We start from the raw sequence: 16,117 nt of genomic DNA, 5'->3' as shown, positions 1-16,117 counted from the left end.
AGAAAACTGTGATCTACTAGGTAATTAATGACTATATGTAGGCTAATGTTTGTTGAGTTCTGTGAGCTGGAACTTGATAAGCACCATATCATTTAATCCTTGCAACAACCCTATGAGATAGATGCTATTATTGCCATCGTTTTGTAGATGTGGAAACTGAAACACAGAGATGTTAAGTGACTTAAGATCACACAGGCCAGGTGCAGTGACACATGCCTATAATCCCAGCAGCTCAGGAGGCTAAGGCAGGAAGATCACTAGTTCAAAGTCAGCCTCAGCAAAAGTGATGTGCTAAGCAACTCAGAGAGACCCTGTCTCTAAATAAAATACAAAATAGGGTTGGTGATGTGGCTCAATGGTCAAATGTCCCTGAGTTCAATCCCTAGTACCATACACACACACACACAATGATCACACAGGTAGAAAGCAATGGAGGCAAGATTCTAACCTATATAGTCTAACTCTAGAGTCTGTGTTCTGTACCTCTACACTTTACTTGCTGATATTTGATAAATTTGTGAATGAATTAATGTAGTTGAAAGCATTGTGGGTTGCAGGGCCATCCATGTTGGATCAGGGTCCCCAAATCTAATTTTATTCCTAGCTGGGATGGTGATCCCAACTCCTTCCATGATGACATGACTGGGGGTGATGGTTATCTGAGTTGGCAGAGATGGTGATTAAGGGCTCCTTTGCCCAGCTAAAGCAGCCTGCCACAGATCCATCAACTGAGACTTCTACGTGTAGTGGTACAGGTTTCCCCCAAGCAGCAGGTTTTGGGGAAGAAAAGCTCCCAGAATAGAAAAGTGATCTAAAGGGAAGTGGGTAGGGAGGTGTTAGAAGGAATACTCCCCATTTCAGCCTTTCCAGCTATGCTATAGCTGCTTTAAAACAATTCTGTGGGAGATGGGAACCCCCAGAACTTCAAATCCTTTGTTCTTCCCAATTGCTATGGTTTAGATATCAGGTGGCCCCCAAAGCATATGTGAAACAATGTGAGAAAGTTTAGAGGTGGAATGATTGGGTTATGAGAGCCTTAACCTTATCAGTGCACTAATCCCCTGATAGGGATTAACTGGGTGGTAACTGTAAGCAGGTAGAGTGTAGCAGGAAGTAGTGGGTCTCTGGCAGTGTGCCTTTGGGTTTTATAGTTGGTCTGTGTCAAAGGAAGTCTGTTTTCTGGTGGCATGTTCCCAGCTGTTTTTCTCCACCACACACCTTTGTGATCATGTCTTGCCTTATCTCTGGGCCAGAGGAGTGGGGTCAGTTATCTATAAACTGAGACCTCTTAAACCACAAGCCCCATATAAACTTTTGCTCCTCTAAAATTGTTCTTGTCAGGTCTTGTGGTCACAGTGGCAAAAAAAAGCTGAATAAAACACTAATGAAAAGTTCCATCTCCAAGAAGGCCCATTTGACCTCTGATGGAATGAAAAGAGGTATCTGAGCTCTTCCTGTAGTGTGTTGAGCACCCATCAGATTTGAGGCTCTTGTCTCATTTTGGCTACTAACTCATGGAATGACCTTGAACACTGTGTTATGCAACCACAGTTCTCTTATCCACAAAATGGGCAAAACTACTGGTTGTAAACAGGAAGCCAGGCTAAATAATTTGTTACAACCTCTTCCAGCTCTGGGGTGTATGACTCCAGAAAAAAATTAGGTTGTAGCTTTTGACCTTTTTCCCTTATTTTGCCTTTTTAAAATTTCATTTTATTTTTAAAATTTTTTTTATTTTTACAGACTGCATTTTGATTCATTGTACACAAATGGGGTACATCTTTTCATTTCTATGGTTGTGGCGCTTAATCGTGTCAGGGTACAATGTGATGTTTCAATATATGTATACATTATATAATTCAAATCAGGGTCACTAGCACATCTATTACCTCAAACATTTCTTTTGAATCTCCAAAGCTATATTACATTTTTTTCTATAACAAAGAATCAAAGCAACCATAGAGGTGTGTAGGGAGAAGAGTAAGCTGGGAAAACTGTATTGTCTATCATGGGGCCCTGCATTTGTAGTCATTAGGTAGAGAGGCCCTCATGGAGAAAGGCCCCAATGACACAAGAGGTATCAAGTCTTTGGAGAACTAGAATTAGAAAGAATACGCTAGGAGTCAGTCTGCGTAGTGAGGAGAATGGCAGCCTTCATGGGAGGCAGCCTAACTTGTAGTCAAAATAATGGCTGTGAGGTCATACAGCCTGGATTCCAAGCTAGCCTCCCTGCTTCCTAGCTACAACCTTGAAAAAGTTACTTTATTTTTCTGAGCCACAGTGTCCTTCTGTGTCAAACATGGATAATAGCACCTTCCTCAGGACTAAATAAAATAATGTGTAGCAGAGTGGCCAACACATACTTAGCATTCAGTACATGGTTGCTACTGTTTTTCTGTCATCATGACTTGAAGTTCTCCACAGGTATCTATGAGCTGGTTTGTTCTCCTGGGTCTGTGGCACTGGGATGTATAGCTCTGCTTTTGAATATAAAATGCTTCCATTCCTAGATTGTGGATGTGACTCAGTGTTAGAGCACTTTCCAAGCATGTGCAAGGCACTGGGTTCAATCCCTAGCACCACAAAAAAGAAAGAAAAGTGATGGGTGGGCTCTGGAATCCACGCAGGATTCAGCCCAGGTTTTAATCAGTAGACTGTAGCCAAGTAACATAAGAACCCTGAGCTAGAGTTCACTCACTTATAATATGGGAATAGAGACCTACTCCACACATTATGTCCATTGAGTGTTTACTACATGGGAAGAAGACATGAAGTTTTGCCCAGGAGATGAAGATATAGCCACTTCATTTATCACAATTGGCAGTTTCCATAACCCTTTTCTCTATTTCTCCTTCTTTTCTTCCTTTCCTTCCTCTTTCCCTCCATCCATCCGTCTCCCTCTCCAATGGGAGTTCAACATGATAGACAATTTAAGCAGACATGTGCAACTCCACTTGTGGACACAACACTCTTCCAACCCTAAACACTGACCCTTTATGAAATTGTTCATTTGATCTTATAGAAGGAATACATGGTCCTGAGAAGTGAGTTGTCTGCTGGGAGTAGCAATAGATATCCAGATGGGACAAAAGGATTGTAGACTCCTCTGTTCCCATGGCTGTCTTGAATGTCCCCGTAATGTACTTCTAAAGTCCAAGATAACAAAGGTATTTATAGTGAAAATGGATTTAGGGCAAATGGGCTATTTCAGGACTCAATTATACTGTACTCAAGTGATCCAGAAATTGTTGATGTTGACTTCATGGAAGATAAATAGTGTTGTGGAAGGAGGTATAATTTGTGGAGCTTGAATAAATAAAAGAAAATTGAATAAATAGAAGAAAATGTTTTTCAGGATTTTCTAAAGCACCAATGACATTTGGTAATAGATGTGTACAAGTGGACAGGTAACAATAACGGCCAGTCAATGTGCATGTAGGTTGAAATGCGAACATCAACATCAAAAATTGGAAAGGATGGGGACGGGGAGCTAAGCTATATGGAGGCAGTTGCTTGATTAGGCCATAGTTGTACATTTAGCTGCCCACAGACAATTCTGGCTAAGAAGTTTCAGCATTACCCAGAAGTCAATATGAGGAGTATTGACACTAGTCCCTTCCCATCTTACCTCAGCCCCACCCAGGAGTGAAGAAATCATTTAAGTTAAGAAGGGGAAGTTTTGATTTAGGGCATTTTCCCTCTCCTTCTATTGCTCAAATCTCATTTTGTGACTAAAAGTACCTCCTAGAGAAGCATCTTTGACCCTGGAGAACTCAAAGGAACCAGAGTGGATCCCAGAGGACAGGAAGCAGAAAGCACTAGGTTTGGCTTTCTCAAGGCCTCAGGAATAACGCAAATAGAACCTTCTTAGATGGCCCAATCCAGAAAGAAAGTTATGCAGCCATTCTAGAAGGAAGATTTGTCTTGAATGGAAGCTCGTGCCTTTGGATTGAGTGTATTGTATCTCATGAGAACCAGGAATGGCAGCCCAGGCACAGAAGGGGAAAGTTCAACAGCAAAGCATTCCCCTTGGGGCCTAGTTGGGCTGGAGTTCTGATTTTTCTTGATAACCCCAGAGATCCTGTTGTATAGAACAAGTTCTAGTCCAAGTGAAATTTTGGATCATTTCTTTTTTATTTTTTTGAGATTGTGTTTTGCCATGTTGCCCAGGCTGACCTCCCACTTGCAATCCTCCTGCCTTGGCCTCCTGAATAACTGGGATTATAGGCACGCACCACTGTACCTGGCTTATCACTTAATTTTTATTTGCCTCATTCCCATATCCTTTTTTCTTTAATCATAAAAGAGAACTTGTATAAGCCATCAAAGACATGAGACAAAAATCAGTACTGTAAAGAAGAGCGGATGTCACCGACTCTCTCTTGCTGCGGTCAGCTGGGTCAGTATTTCTCATTGTTCCAGTAAATTTTACCATTTTCCTGTCAAGAGGTTCATGCTGGGTTGGGGATATAGCTCAGTGGCAGGGTGCTTGCCTAGCATGTGAGGCCCTGGATTTATCCCCAGCATATGGTGGGGGGACACTTGACTTTAAAACATTTAATTAAAATAAAAACAGGTAGTTTGCATTCATGAACATTTTATAATGCTAAAGAAAATGGTGGGTGGTATGCTCTGCTTTAAGTGAACGCAATATGTTTGGTTTCACAAATAAACCAAGGGCAAATTATTGAAAAAAATACTTCAACATAATTCTTCAAATAACAAGGTTTTCTAGTGGTTTTTAAATAATTTGGCCAATGTTTCATAATACATATCACATTAATCTGTTCATATCTGATTCGCTGCCATATACGTAAGAGCTTGTTGTCTGAATGCCAGGTCTGTTTCCTTAAAGGCTCTTTTTTTATTGAAGTGCTGGGGCTAGAACCCAGGGGCTCATGCAGGCTAAGCAGTATACCACAAAGCTATACCCACAGTTCTTTAAAGGATTTTCCAATGAAATGTATTACACTCAAGAGGAACAAGAACAAAATGGACATTCCCATAGCTTTCCTCTCTATCAGCCTCCAAGAAAATGATAGTGAAGCTAGTTGGGTAATTCTTTTCCTAAGGTGTGAGCACAATTTTGTTAGATACAAAGTGAGACAATAGGAAACCTTTTTTAATGAATAAACAACTTTCACAGAGACTGTCTATGTCACATTGCTCTTACAACACAAATGAGCTGAAACTTTTTTGTACAGATTTGGAAGAAGGGAACCCCTAAAAAGAAATCAAGCATATAGAGGTAGTTGAATAGCAATAGGGGGGAGCATTATCTTAATTTCCCTTCAATTTATTACAGTGCAAGAGTAAAATGGCTGCTTCACAAACAAATGGAAATCAAACACACATACACATTCGCCACTAAGTGGCTTGCTTGATATTTGAAACTGCGTACAATGATGGAACTAATTGATCTAAGATAAGCCAACTGTGCCACACTGAACTTTTTGCTCTCCTTTTATTTCATTGTGGTTTATTGTCATTGTGACAATAGATGAATGTTAATTGACTTTTAAAACAATTCACAAGCTACAGTGTTGCTTTGTAAACTTCTGTTCATCACATTTGCTGCAAAAAGTTTTTAAAGGGCTACAGAGTCATAAAGCAAAAGCTTTAAAGTGACACCAGGAACAGAGATCACAGGCACTTCTCTCTGGAGGTTAATTTATCATGTTTGGAAAAACCCACTTGTAAGTGAAAATTTCTTCATTTTACCTCTGGATGTGCATAATCCAGATTATTAGCTAGTTAAACAGTGTAATAAATGGAGCTATCATTCTAAAATGAATTGAATATGTGCATTTTACATGGCTCCTTTTCCTTCCTTCCCTTCTGCACTCAGGAAGGGGCACAAAGTGAAGTCCATGCAGCTGGCTGCTTTTCACAACTGTTTTCAATCATGAATCAAAACCTCATTCCTCAGGCCCAAGGATGGGCCAAAAACCTGCCCTTTTTCCAGTACTCAGGCTATCTTTCATGCCTATCTTTGTCACACACCTCTGCTATGATTCTGCCGTGGTGAGTGGAAATGGATGTGAAGTCAAGGTCAACAAGTTTGGAACTCAAGGAAGGAGTCCCTGAATAAAACTCTCACCTTGGAAATGGAGGTGGCACGAGGAACACAGTCCCGGTGGATTGTAGTCCATCAACAGTCTGCAATCTGTTGATGGCAAGAGACCTCTGTGTACTGTGAACCAACCTCAGGAGCTCTACCACTCCAATGGCCAGTCACAGGGGATTATCTGAGCCTAGGCCAGCTCCACTGTTGGAGCTAGAAGCGCCACATACGCAGTGACTTGACTTGACCCTGCTGCTAAAGCAGAACTGGCCTAGAGCAGTCGGCTGTCAGAAAAGGCAAGCTGTTGAAATAGTCAATTCTCCGCCCCCCTAAGTCAGGGGCAAGCACTCTTCTCTAAGTTGTTTACAAAAAATTAGTTTCTTCCTTTTTCATTTTCTACATTTTGCTGGTTATTAGCTAGCAGCAATAGTATGGTACAAAGCAGAAAGGCATGATGTCTGCTTGCTACCTAGTATACATATATGTATGTGTGTAGATGTACACATACAGACAGACAGACATAAAATAACCTACTAGGAAAAGACTAGGTCAGTCATGATAGACAGAAATACTAACCCAACAAGTGGCACTATCTACCAAGGGGGAAGTCTTATCCTTCAGGCCTAGATTTTTCTATATATACTCCTCATTTCCTAGCTGGACAGCAAAACCAATTTACAAGGAATAAAATGGCCAAGTCCAGCTAATTACCTTGTTCAAGTACGTCTCAAAGAAAGCCAAGGATTAGCCTTGTGCAACAGAAGCTTACTGTGGGACAACCTAAATGTATATCTAGGCTACTGAAAGTAAAGTGCAATTCTACCTAGCCAAGATCTTCATTTGCTGGAGCTGGGTATTTCCCTTATCAAGAGGCATTCTAAGATATGGAATTCTATGTTCTGTGATATGGAATTGTATGAAGAAATCTACTTCCTTCTTGACTTAGATTAAGCAGAGATTCTTTGGGTAACTTCATTTAACCTTACTGGCAACTTCCATTGTGAGCTTTTGGGGTGCTTTTGTGATGCATTGCTATGCCTGTCAAATAAAATTGTGTATAACACAAACTATTTAAAATGTTTGTCTGCAAAGCAATGTTGGATGACCATGTTATCTGGGCAAATTATTTAATATTGCTGAGCCTCAGTTTTGTCATCCATAATATAGAGATAATAACTGCTCTCTGAGAAACAAAAGATTTAATGAGCTCAAATAAGTGACATCACCTCAGTTAGTACCTGGAACACAATAGGTTTTCAATGCCTTTTTTATTGAATCTGTTGTTTTGGACGGCATAAATAAATACCATGAACTAAGTCATGGATTGTAAAATCCAATCACCCTGGCATGGGTGAGCTTCTCAATATGTCCTAGAGAACAGGGAATTCTCATGGAGCTAGAACTTAAGGCTTCCATCCCATCAGAAATTCTAGACCTCCAGCAACATTACTCTTTAGCTCTTATGGAAACAAGAAAATGTTTGCTGGCCTGTGTTAGTCCCTACCTCTGACCCTCATTTATTCTCCAGTCTTTTCACTTTCCCAAACAGACTTAACACCAAAAGAAATTAGCTGCACATCATCAAGTTATAGTGCAAAAACCAGTAGTGCAAATTCTACCAGTTTAAAGGTGATGCGAGTGCATGTAAAGGCAAATGTAGGTCTTCAATGTCATTTTGTAACTATCAATGATCTAATAAAAGCTACAATTTGTTGAATGTCTTCCATAATCAAGGCACTACACTATGTGACTTTTGAAGTATCTCATTTAATGTTCATAACAACCCACAGCAGTATTTATCATCACCATCTCATAGATGAGGAAACTGAGGCTCAGTTAAAGGTAAATCACTTGCCAAAGTAACATATCTAGCATGTAGTGAACCATATGACCTTCTTTATTGTGTTCACACTAGATAACAGGAAACTAATGTACTAGGACCATGTTATGACCACCTGGTTGGGCATTAGGTGGGAGGGAGGAGCCTCTAATATGTTGCTGAGACTTACAGAGTCTGTTTGAGCCATTTACTACATGTATACTTCCATTCCATATATATATTCTTCACCAGCCCAGTCTACTCCAAACATCAAACCTGGTAACGTAATGCTCTTGACAATATAGCATCCATTAAACAAGTGCAGAAGAACATTTGGTCTCTGCCTACATGAATCTCTTTTATAATATCTGGATCATTTCATTCTCCCTTTCCCATTTCTGGCCATAGGTGGTGATGGAAGTCATAGTGACTTTACCCTCTCATTACCTGAGAGAGGGTAAGATGAGAGCATTACCCTCTCATCTTAATCCAGTGGGCAGACCGAGTGAATAATGCACCACAGTTGTTCAAAATTACATAGAGGGGACAACTTGCTTGAAGGTATGAATGCGACAACTCACTTCTTTCCAGCCCTAATCTTTCACTCCATCATAATAGTCCCATACTCATGGTATTTTTTTAAGTTCTTCTGACACCAAGGAATCAAACTAGTGTTAAGCAAGCTGAACAATGCTTACTCCTAACCTCCTCATCCCTTTTTCTCCCCCTAGCTTGAAAACTGTGGCCCATTGTAACTAGGAAGAAAGGCAGTGTTTAGATAACAAAGTCATGAATTGCTAGGCTCTTTAAAAAAGTTTTTTAAAGGTTCTACTCTATCTGGTTTCTTTACATTTTAAATAATTAATAGTCCTTCATCAAGTATTTTAGCACATGCTAGCCCAGGTCTTGAACCTCAGAGCCTTAAAAAAGAGGTGGGATATGTAGGCTAGTTGGGAAAGGCTATGATATGCCAAACTGAAAGTCATATCCTCTGACAGGTTAAATATTATCCTGCCTAAAATCCCATTCCTGACTGCACAGGGGAGAAATACACTTCTAATCAGATTGCTGAAATAAATGCCCATAATAGATTATCATAAAAGACAATCCTCTGATTCATCTCTCCAATTCTAGAGCAATAACTCTTTCAGCCCTGTTCTGTGTGACACCCAGAAATTGAATTTTTAACTACACCCTGTCATCTACCATAATCTTTGCTAAATCACTCAACTATTTCATGTTGTTTATTTCAAAGTAAAAGAGGTGGATTCTATGAAGATACATGACCCTAGCATCATTTGGAAATTCTTTTAAACATCCACCAGGATAGATACATAGACAGTCCCAAAATTGGGATTACTGTAGTAAAAACTGATTAAAGCAAAAAATTGTGCATTGCTAGTATTGTTATTCCCCCAAGGTACATGGTAAACCACATCAATAAATAAAGCAATGGACTTTTCAGTAATGTACACTTAAATAGTTACAAACATACATGTAGAAAAAAGGATACAGTAGTGCGAAAAATAAATTATTAAAACAGATAGAAGTATGAACATTATTTTACACAATGCTCTATAAAACCTGAACCATTTGGAATGAGACCTCAAGTCAGTGAGATAATGCAGCAACGTGATTCATTATTAGTATCTTTGCTTCACATTTCAACCACATAGTTATTCGTCTATGAAAGAAAGAAAAATTAAAGCAAACCTTCAGAAAAAAATTTTTGTTAAAATAAATTTTTTCCTGGGTTCTTAAACACCTCTGCTGTTTATGTAGTTGTGCAGCATGTCAAGAAGCATCTTAAGACAGAAAGTTCCAAACGAGTCACATTCTTTTGGTCTTTCTACTTGATTTTTTTCTGTGTAATCAAAAGCAGAGTAATGTCTCTGTTTGATAACCCCTTCTGTTAAGATGTTATTGCAATTAGAAGTATTTACAAGAAGACTCCCCGAGGGCAATAGGGAGGGTGGGAGCTCCTCTTCAACAATCCACTCTTACTAGTTTTGGTTTCGGGATATGAAGGCCAGGACTCGCCGAATACCATTGAGTCTATCCTTTAAAGATCTCATTGCTAGGAACGGGAGTTGAGCGCGACTTTCCAAAGGAAGAACGGCCAATGTCCACCAGCACCAGGCTGGACCATTTGGATTAATCTGTAACAGAGAAACACAATGGGTTCATCTTATTCCCTGTCAGTCATATAGGTCTACAGATTTCCAAATACCCAAAGTAAACAATCCAGGTAGAACTGCTTCTGTGTGTGGTAGACACTGCTAACTGCCTCCATATTTATTTCTCCTTTATTTTAGCTGAGCACATAGCTGCCGAGGGGGTAGTGGAGAGGTATGCCCTTCTAAGCCTCCCTTGCAGCTAGGTGAGGCCATAAGACAAAGTTCTGACTTATGAAGTATAAAGGCAAGTGATATGTATAGTGTCTGGGTCATGCTCTAGGAAAGAGGCATGTGCCTTCTGCTTCCCTCTTTCTCTCCCTTTCTTCTAGCTACTCAGTGAATCTGATGATGATTATCCTTCCTCAATCAAAAAGATAAAGGCAACATCCTAAGGATGGTAGAGCTTTGTGGTGGAGTCTGGACCCTGAATGGTCTCATGGAATAGAGCTGCCCTAGCCCTCCAGGACTTAGACCCTCTATCCCATTGGAGCTACATTTATTTGGAGTACTTGTTAGAGCAGACAAACCAACACCCCCATGCCTTCTAGCCAGTGTGATGTCATGAGCTGAAATATCACTATTCAGGCCCTTCCACTTCTAAGATCCTGTTTAGGTCCTTTGAACTTTGCAGGTCTTTAATTCTCATGACTCCATAGGCTTTGCAGGTTTCTTAACTCCCTTTTCTTGTTCTGGCTGAAGGCAGTAGTCTAGCTATGCCACATCACTATCTTCAGCCATAGCTCTCCTCTCCCCTGAAACCAAGGGCATGATTTACAGTTTCAAAAAATAGCAACTCCACTTTCCAAAAATTCCTAGTAGAAACACATCCACATTCTCTTTAATGAAGAGCTTTCTTGTCCCATCTAAATTCTTCACTGAAATTCTGTTTGTAGTCAGTTTCTCTAGTACATTTTAGACATTGGAAACTTGCTCCTTGTGAAACTCAAAATGAGTTTTCTTCCAAGAACTTACAGGAAATTGGTTTTAGTACTGTGGAGAACCACATTCTAGTCCCCTTACACCTGGGATTATTTGGAACCAAATTGGATCATCTGATGCTTCCCAAATCTCACTGCCCTCTTTGCTTCTCTATGCCTCTAGCTTCATCTGGATTCTTTTTTGTCCCTCACTGCAGTCTGCAACATGATCTCCCTCCTGTGATCAGTTTTGCATATTAGATTGACATTCCCAGGATCATCAACAAAGATATTTAAACTGATGTTAATCCTTGTGGCGGTTTCTAGGAACCCCCCCACCCCCGGGGCTCAGAATACTCATTTGTGGGACTGCTGGGCTGCGGTATTGGCCATAGCAAACCTGATGGCCTTTTGGTTTTTGCTGGTGCTGCCCCTCACATAGCAACATGATAATAAAACTAATAAGAAAGGAAACAAAACCCAAGATTTCAGCTTTTTGTGTCAGTAAGTCCTTATGAACAATACTGTGGCATCTCTGTTTTTTCCTGTGGAAGATGCTGTAAGCACTGCTGATCTCTAGCTTCTGCCTGAGTGGGGGAGAATGCTTCCCAGAAGATGAAGGGGAGCGTCAAGATTGATCACGGAGCTTGCTCAGAGCTCTGCTGTAGTCCTGAGTCACCATGGCCCAGAGCCAGGAACTGGGTCACTGGGAAGCACTTGCTGGCCTTTCTTCCTTTGAAGCTCAAAATGTCTTTGCATGGAGGAAAGGAGCCACGTTTGTGGTCTGGAGAAAGCAAGATATTCCAACCCATAAGGGAACATACAGGTGTCTTAGAGCCTCAGAATGCAAGAGGAAGAGGAGACTTTAGAGACCTCCTCACATGCCTCTCTCACTTCAGAGAAAAGTTGAGAAAGGGGACAGAATTTACCCAAGGTCACACTGCTAGAAAGGTAAACAAGATCAGTCATTTAGCAGAGAGACCTGCATGTAGATAGTCAAAATATTCAGATCTTTCTGTTGTGTCAAGAATGAACCTAAGTTGCAAATCAAAGAAGTTCTTAAGAGTGAAAAGATGGTAGTAAGAAAATATTTGGTGAGGATATCTCCATCCTTGTCCTAGGAAGGAAATATTCCCTGAACTAGAATCCTCTTGATTTATACTAGGCAAGCAAAGAAGCTTTACTTTCTCCACTTTCCTGTAGAGCTTTCAATCTTCAACTTGATCTTGTAAATGAACCTGTCCCTCAAGGTAGAAGACTGATGCAGTAGAACCTAATCTACTATTTTCTGGTAGAACTCAAACAAGGGTAATTTTAAAGATGGGATCAGTTTTCTTAGGACTTGTTTGCTCTGATGAGTTCAACAGTGAGTGTCTAGATTTGCAGGATTAAGTATGGATCAGCCAGGGCATGAAAAGTTCTTGTGACCTTGAAATTAGAACCTTGTAGGGTAGCTGGCCCTATGTCCAAGCTCCTGCCACAATGGAAAAGAGGTTCCCTGGAAGTGGCAGCCTTTGGTTTCAGCTCCCATGATACTTTTCTCTTAAAGTCCTAGCATTTACATATATCTTGTTACCCTAAACTTACCATGGTATAAATCTGGGTTCCATTGAACATTCCTTTGTTGATTATATCTATACCACCATTCTTTCACCTCACTTATCTCTCAATGCCTATCTTAGATTCAAGTTCCAACTCTTTACTTCAGTGACCCCACTTCTAACTTGGCATCCTTTTGGTTTTACCCATGATGCACACTGCCTAGCCAAATAATACCAAATTGTATCCATCTTCCCCTTTATACTTGGAATTTGCTGGATGACCACTATGCATTTATCTAATCACAAGTCTCAGGCACTCCCATCTAGTGGGGCAATCCATTATATGGAGATATTTTTATATACCTGGGGATCAGCATCTTTCTCTGGCATTGGACCAAAGTGACTGAGTATCCGATTCTTCAGTGATGATTTGAGTGAGTGAAACCATGATGCCGCTTGCTCATAGACACAGTTATGTAATCCCATGAGTTCAGCACAATCCTCTCCATGAACCTGAAAGTATCAAGGTGGAAGTCAGACATTCTGTACCTTCTCCATTCCTCCCAGAGTTGCTTTTGACACTGACCCTCTTTGAGCATGCCTCTGCTTTCCTCTGGTGAAGCTTGCCCATCCATCTTTCTCCTTTATGTAATGTGACACACTCCACAGCCAGGTGCTAAACTGTGTAAATATGGCTGGGGGTGGGAAGGAGGAAGGTTCAGCTGGGGAGAGTAGCCAAAAGAGCAAAACACAGAGAAAGCCAAATAGTGGAAAAGGCCTGGGCGGAGACATGTGGTTATAGCAGGTTATGCTAGTCTAGGCCTCTGCCCTTTTTGTTTTTACATCTATTTTCCCACTGCTCTCTGGAAAGGGAGACATAAATGTATCTGTGTCTCAGTGTGTAACTATCTTCAAAATCAAATACATTTATTTGCTGATCAAATATTCATTAATCTACTACATAGTGAATGTAAATATAAATGAACATGGGATAATCGACTTCTTCTTCCACCCCTTTGCTCAGAAAATCAAGGATTAACTGGACAGGTCATCTTTCTGCTTTAGGGGATGATGAATGATTCTGCTTTAGGAGAAGGGCTCTTAGCCAGGTTATACATTAAAAAATACAAACACGTGTGAATTTACAGTGATCACAAAAGAAATAGGTTTAAGACAATGAAAAAAAAAGTGATAGATAAATACATATGTATAGGCCCCACTCCAGATCTATCCTTTGCTTTCCCTGGCAGAGACCTAACTGGTAGGTTGAAAGGGCCCCAGGGTCAGTCTGAGGTAGCATTTCTTATGCATAGCTGCAACTTAGCAGCTCAATGGGGAAAGTCAGGACAATGAGTTCTCCCACTGCAAATCTGCAATTGGACAGCAATCCAGCAGCGTTCAACATTGTTGCAGCAATTTGGTGAGGAATCACAAGGCCCCAAGACAGTTCTGAGAAATCCTTTTGCAATCATATTTGTATGCCAAGTTTCAAGGATTCTTGGCACTGGCCACCCTCACCTTTTGATCTTCAATGTATTCAATGTCAGCTGTGTTGTAGCCATCCCGCTGGCCCTGATGGAGCACCTTGAAGCGCCTCTTGCCTATGCTGTCAACCACTGAGCGACCATCGGCAAAGAATTGAACATTTCTGATCTCTAGGATGCAGCCATATTCTGCAAACCTGTTTATTAAGAATGAAGTCAAGAAGGTAGATCCTTGATGAGTTCTATTTCACTGGCCTGGACCCCAGTCATTTCTGTAACCCTGTGCTATGCCTCAAGGAATATCTGCCTATTTACCTGCCCCTGGGTCTTCAACTGCAATTGTACAACAGTTGGATGGACCTGAAATATGAACCTGGACAGTTTAACTCCAGAGCCCACACTTTTATAAAACAAGTTTTATAATAAATACCACCTGATTAAAAAAAGACTGATTCTGGGGTTCTTTTAAATAGGTAGCCTCTCACACAGTAACAGTGCCTGCATGAAAAAAAAAGCCTTAATGTAGTAGTATAACTACTACCATTTTTTGAGCTCATACTATGTGCCAATGCTATGGTTTGAATGTTTGCCCTCTTTAAAACTCATGTTGAAACTTAAGATGTGGAACCAACTGGGTGTGGTGGCCCATGCCTGTAATCCCAGCAGCTCAGGACGCTGAGGCAGGAGGATCACAAGTTCAGAGCCAGCCTCAGCTATTAAGCAAGGTCCTGAACAACTCAGTGAGACCCTGTCTCTAAATAAAATACAAAATGGGGTTGGGGATGTGGCTCAGTGGTCAAGTGCCCCTGAGCTCAATCCCTGGTACCAAAAAAAAAAAAAAAACAGTGGAACCTTTAAGAGGTGATTAGGCCCATGGGGATTCTGTCCTCATGAAGGGATTAATGGGGTTATTACAGGAACTGATTCATTATAAAAGAATAGCTTAATACTCTCTCTCTCTCTCTCTCTCTCTCTCTCCTCTCCCTCCATAAGCCTCTCTTTGCCCTTCTGCCATGTTATGATGTAGCAAGAAGGCCCTTGCCAGACATTGGCACCTTAATTTTGGATCCCAGCCTCCAGAATCGTGAGAAATAAATTTCTATTATTTATAAATGACTCAGTATATGGTATTATGTCATAGCATCCCAAAATGGACTCACACAGCTGGGAACTGTACTCAGTGCTTTATGTGCATTATTAACTATCAATCCTCCCAACAAACTTAGTGAGGTAGGCACTATCATCTTACCCACTTAACAAACAAGGGAACTGGATATAGAGAGGTTTGAATAACTTGCCCCAAATCAAACTTGCTCCAAGGATGGAGTTAGAATATAAATCTAGGGAGTTTGACTCCTGGGACCACATTTTTCTTTCTTTGCAGTGCTCATGCATGCCAGGCAAGTGCTCTACCACTGAGCCAAACTCCCAGCCCAGGCCCACACTCTTATAAAACAAGTTTTACAATATATACTACCTACTTAACAAAAGACTGACCCTGGAATTCTATTAAATAGGCAGCCTCTCACTCAGTAAACAGGGCAACAGGGGGATCATCATCCTTACAAATGTTCCTGTTCTTGAGCTGGCTAAACCTCATGAGATAGGCCTCCCCACCACTGGGAACACCCCGGAGTAAAACAAAAATCCCTCCCTACCCAACCTCCCTTTACTCCCAGGGCTTCTCACTTACCCTTTGACAGGATCTCCAAGGCACATGCCAAACTGTCTTGTGCCTGTTTCGATACATCTACGAATCATCAGGCGGTAACAAGGCTCAAAGATGTGCAGGGGACAAGGTACGGTGGGATAGGCCATGGTACACACGAAAATAGGCACGTTCTTATTTAAGCTGTCAGGAAGAGCAAATTAGATAGATCTCAAAGCAATGGGGCAGAACACAAAAAGGTTGGACAAATATCACCATGTAATTCCCCAGAGGGAAGGCAAGGAGCCATCAAATGTTGATGGCTGATTGAAAATACTGAAATGCAGCTGATGCTGTGAGCTAAGTCCCACAATGTGATGCAGAGGTTAGCATAAGGTCTAAGAGATTAAAATCAGCATTGCACATGTTCTAATTTGCCTTCAGAAGTTCTCTAGTACCTTAAGATT

At 40.9% G+C, this 16,117-nt stretch overlaps 1 protein-coding gene across 2 annotated transcripts in view; it reads right to left on the bottom strand.

The window, feature by feature from the left end:
* Nucleotides 1–5,101: 5,101 nt before the first annotated feature.
* Lonrf3 (LON peptidase N-terminal domain and ring finger 3) overlaps nucleotides 5,102–16,117 on the bottom strand; it is a 38,067-nt gene continuing 27,051 nt past the window's right edge. For both annotated transcript variants that reach the window (XM_047535733.1, XM_047535732.1), the window contains 4 exons: nucleotides 15,696–15,854; nucleotides 14,037–14,199; nucleotides 12,882–13,031; nucleotides 5,102–10,042 (listed from right to left, as the gene is read on the bottom strand). In XM_047535733.1, coding sequence (XP_047391689.1) covers nucleotides 9,887–10,042; nucleotides 12,882–13,031; nucleotides 14,037–14,199; nucleotides 15,696–15,854 — 628 coding nt within the window. In that variant the 3' untranslated portion in view covers nucleotides 5,102–9,886. The remainder of the gene's footprint in view (nucleotides 10,043–12,881; nucleotides 13,032–14,036; nucleotides 14,200–15,695; nucleotides 15,855–16,117) is intronic.

Source organism: Sciurus carolinensis, chromosome X (genome assembly GCF_902686445.1).
Source record: "Sciurus carolinensis chromosome X, mSciCar1.2, whole genome shotgun sequence".
NCBI lineage: Eukaryota > Metazoa > Chordata > Mammalia > Rodentia > Sciuridae > Sciurus > Sciurus carolinensis.
Note: the sequence above shows the minus strand (reverse complement) of the source record. Positions and strands in the feature narration are given on the sequence as shown.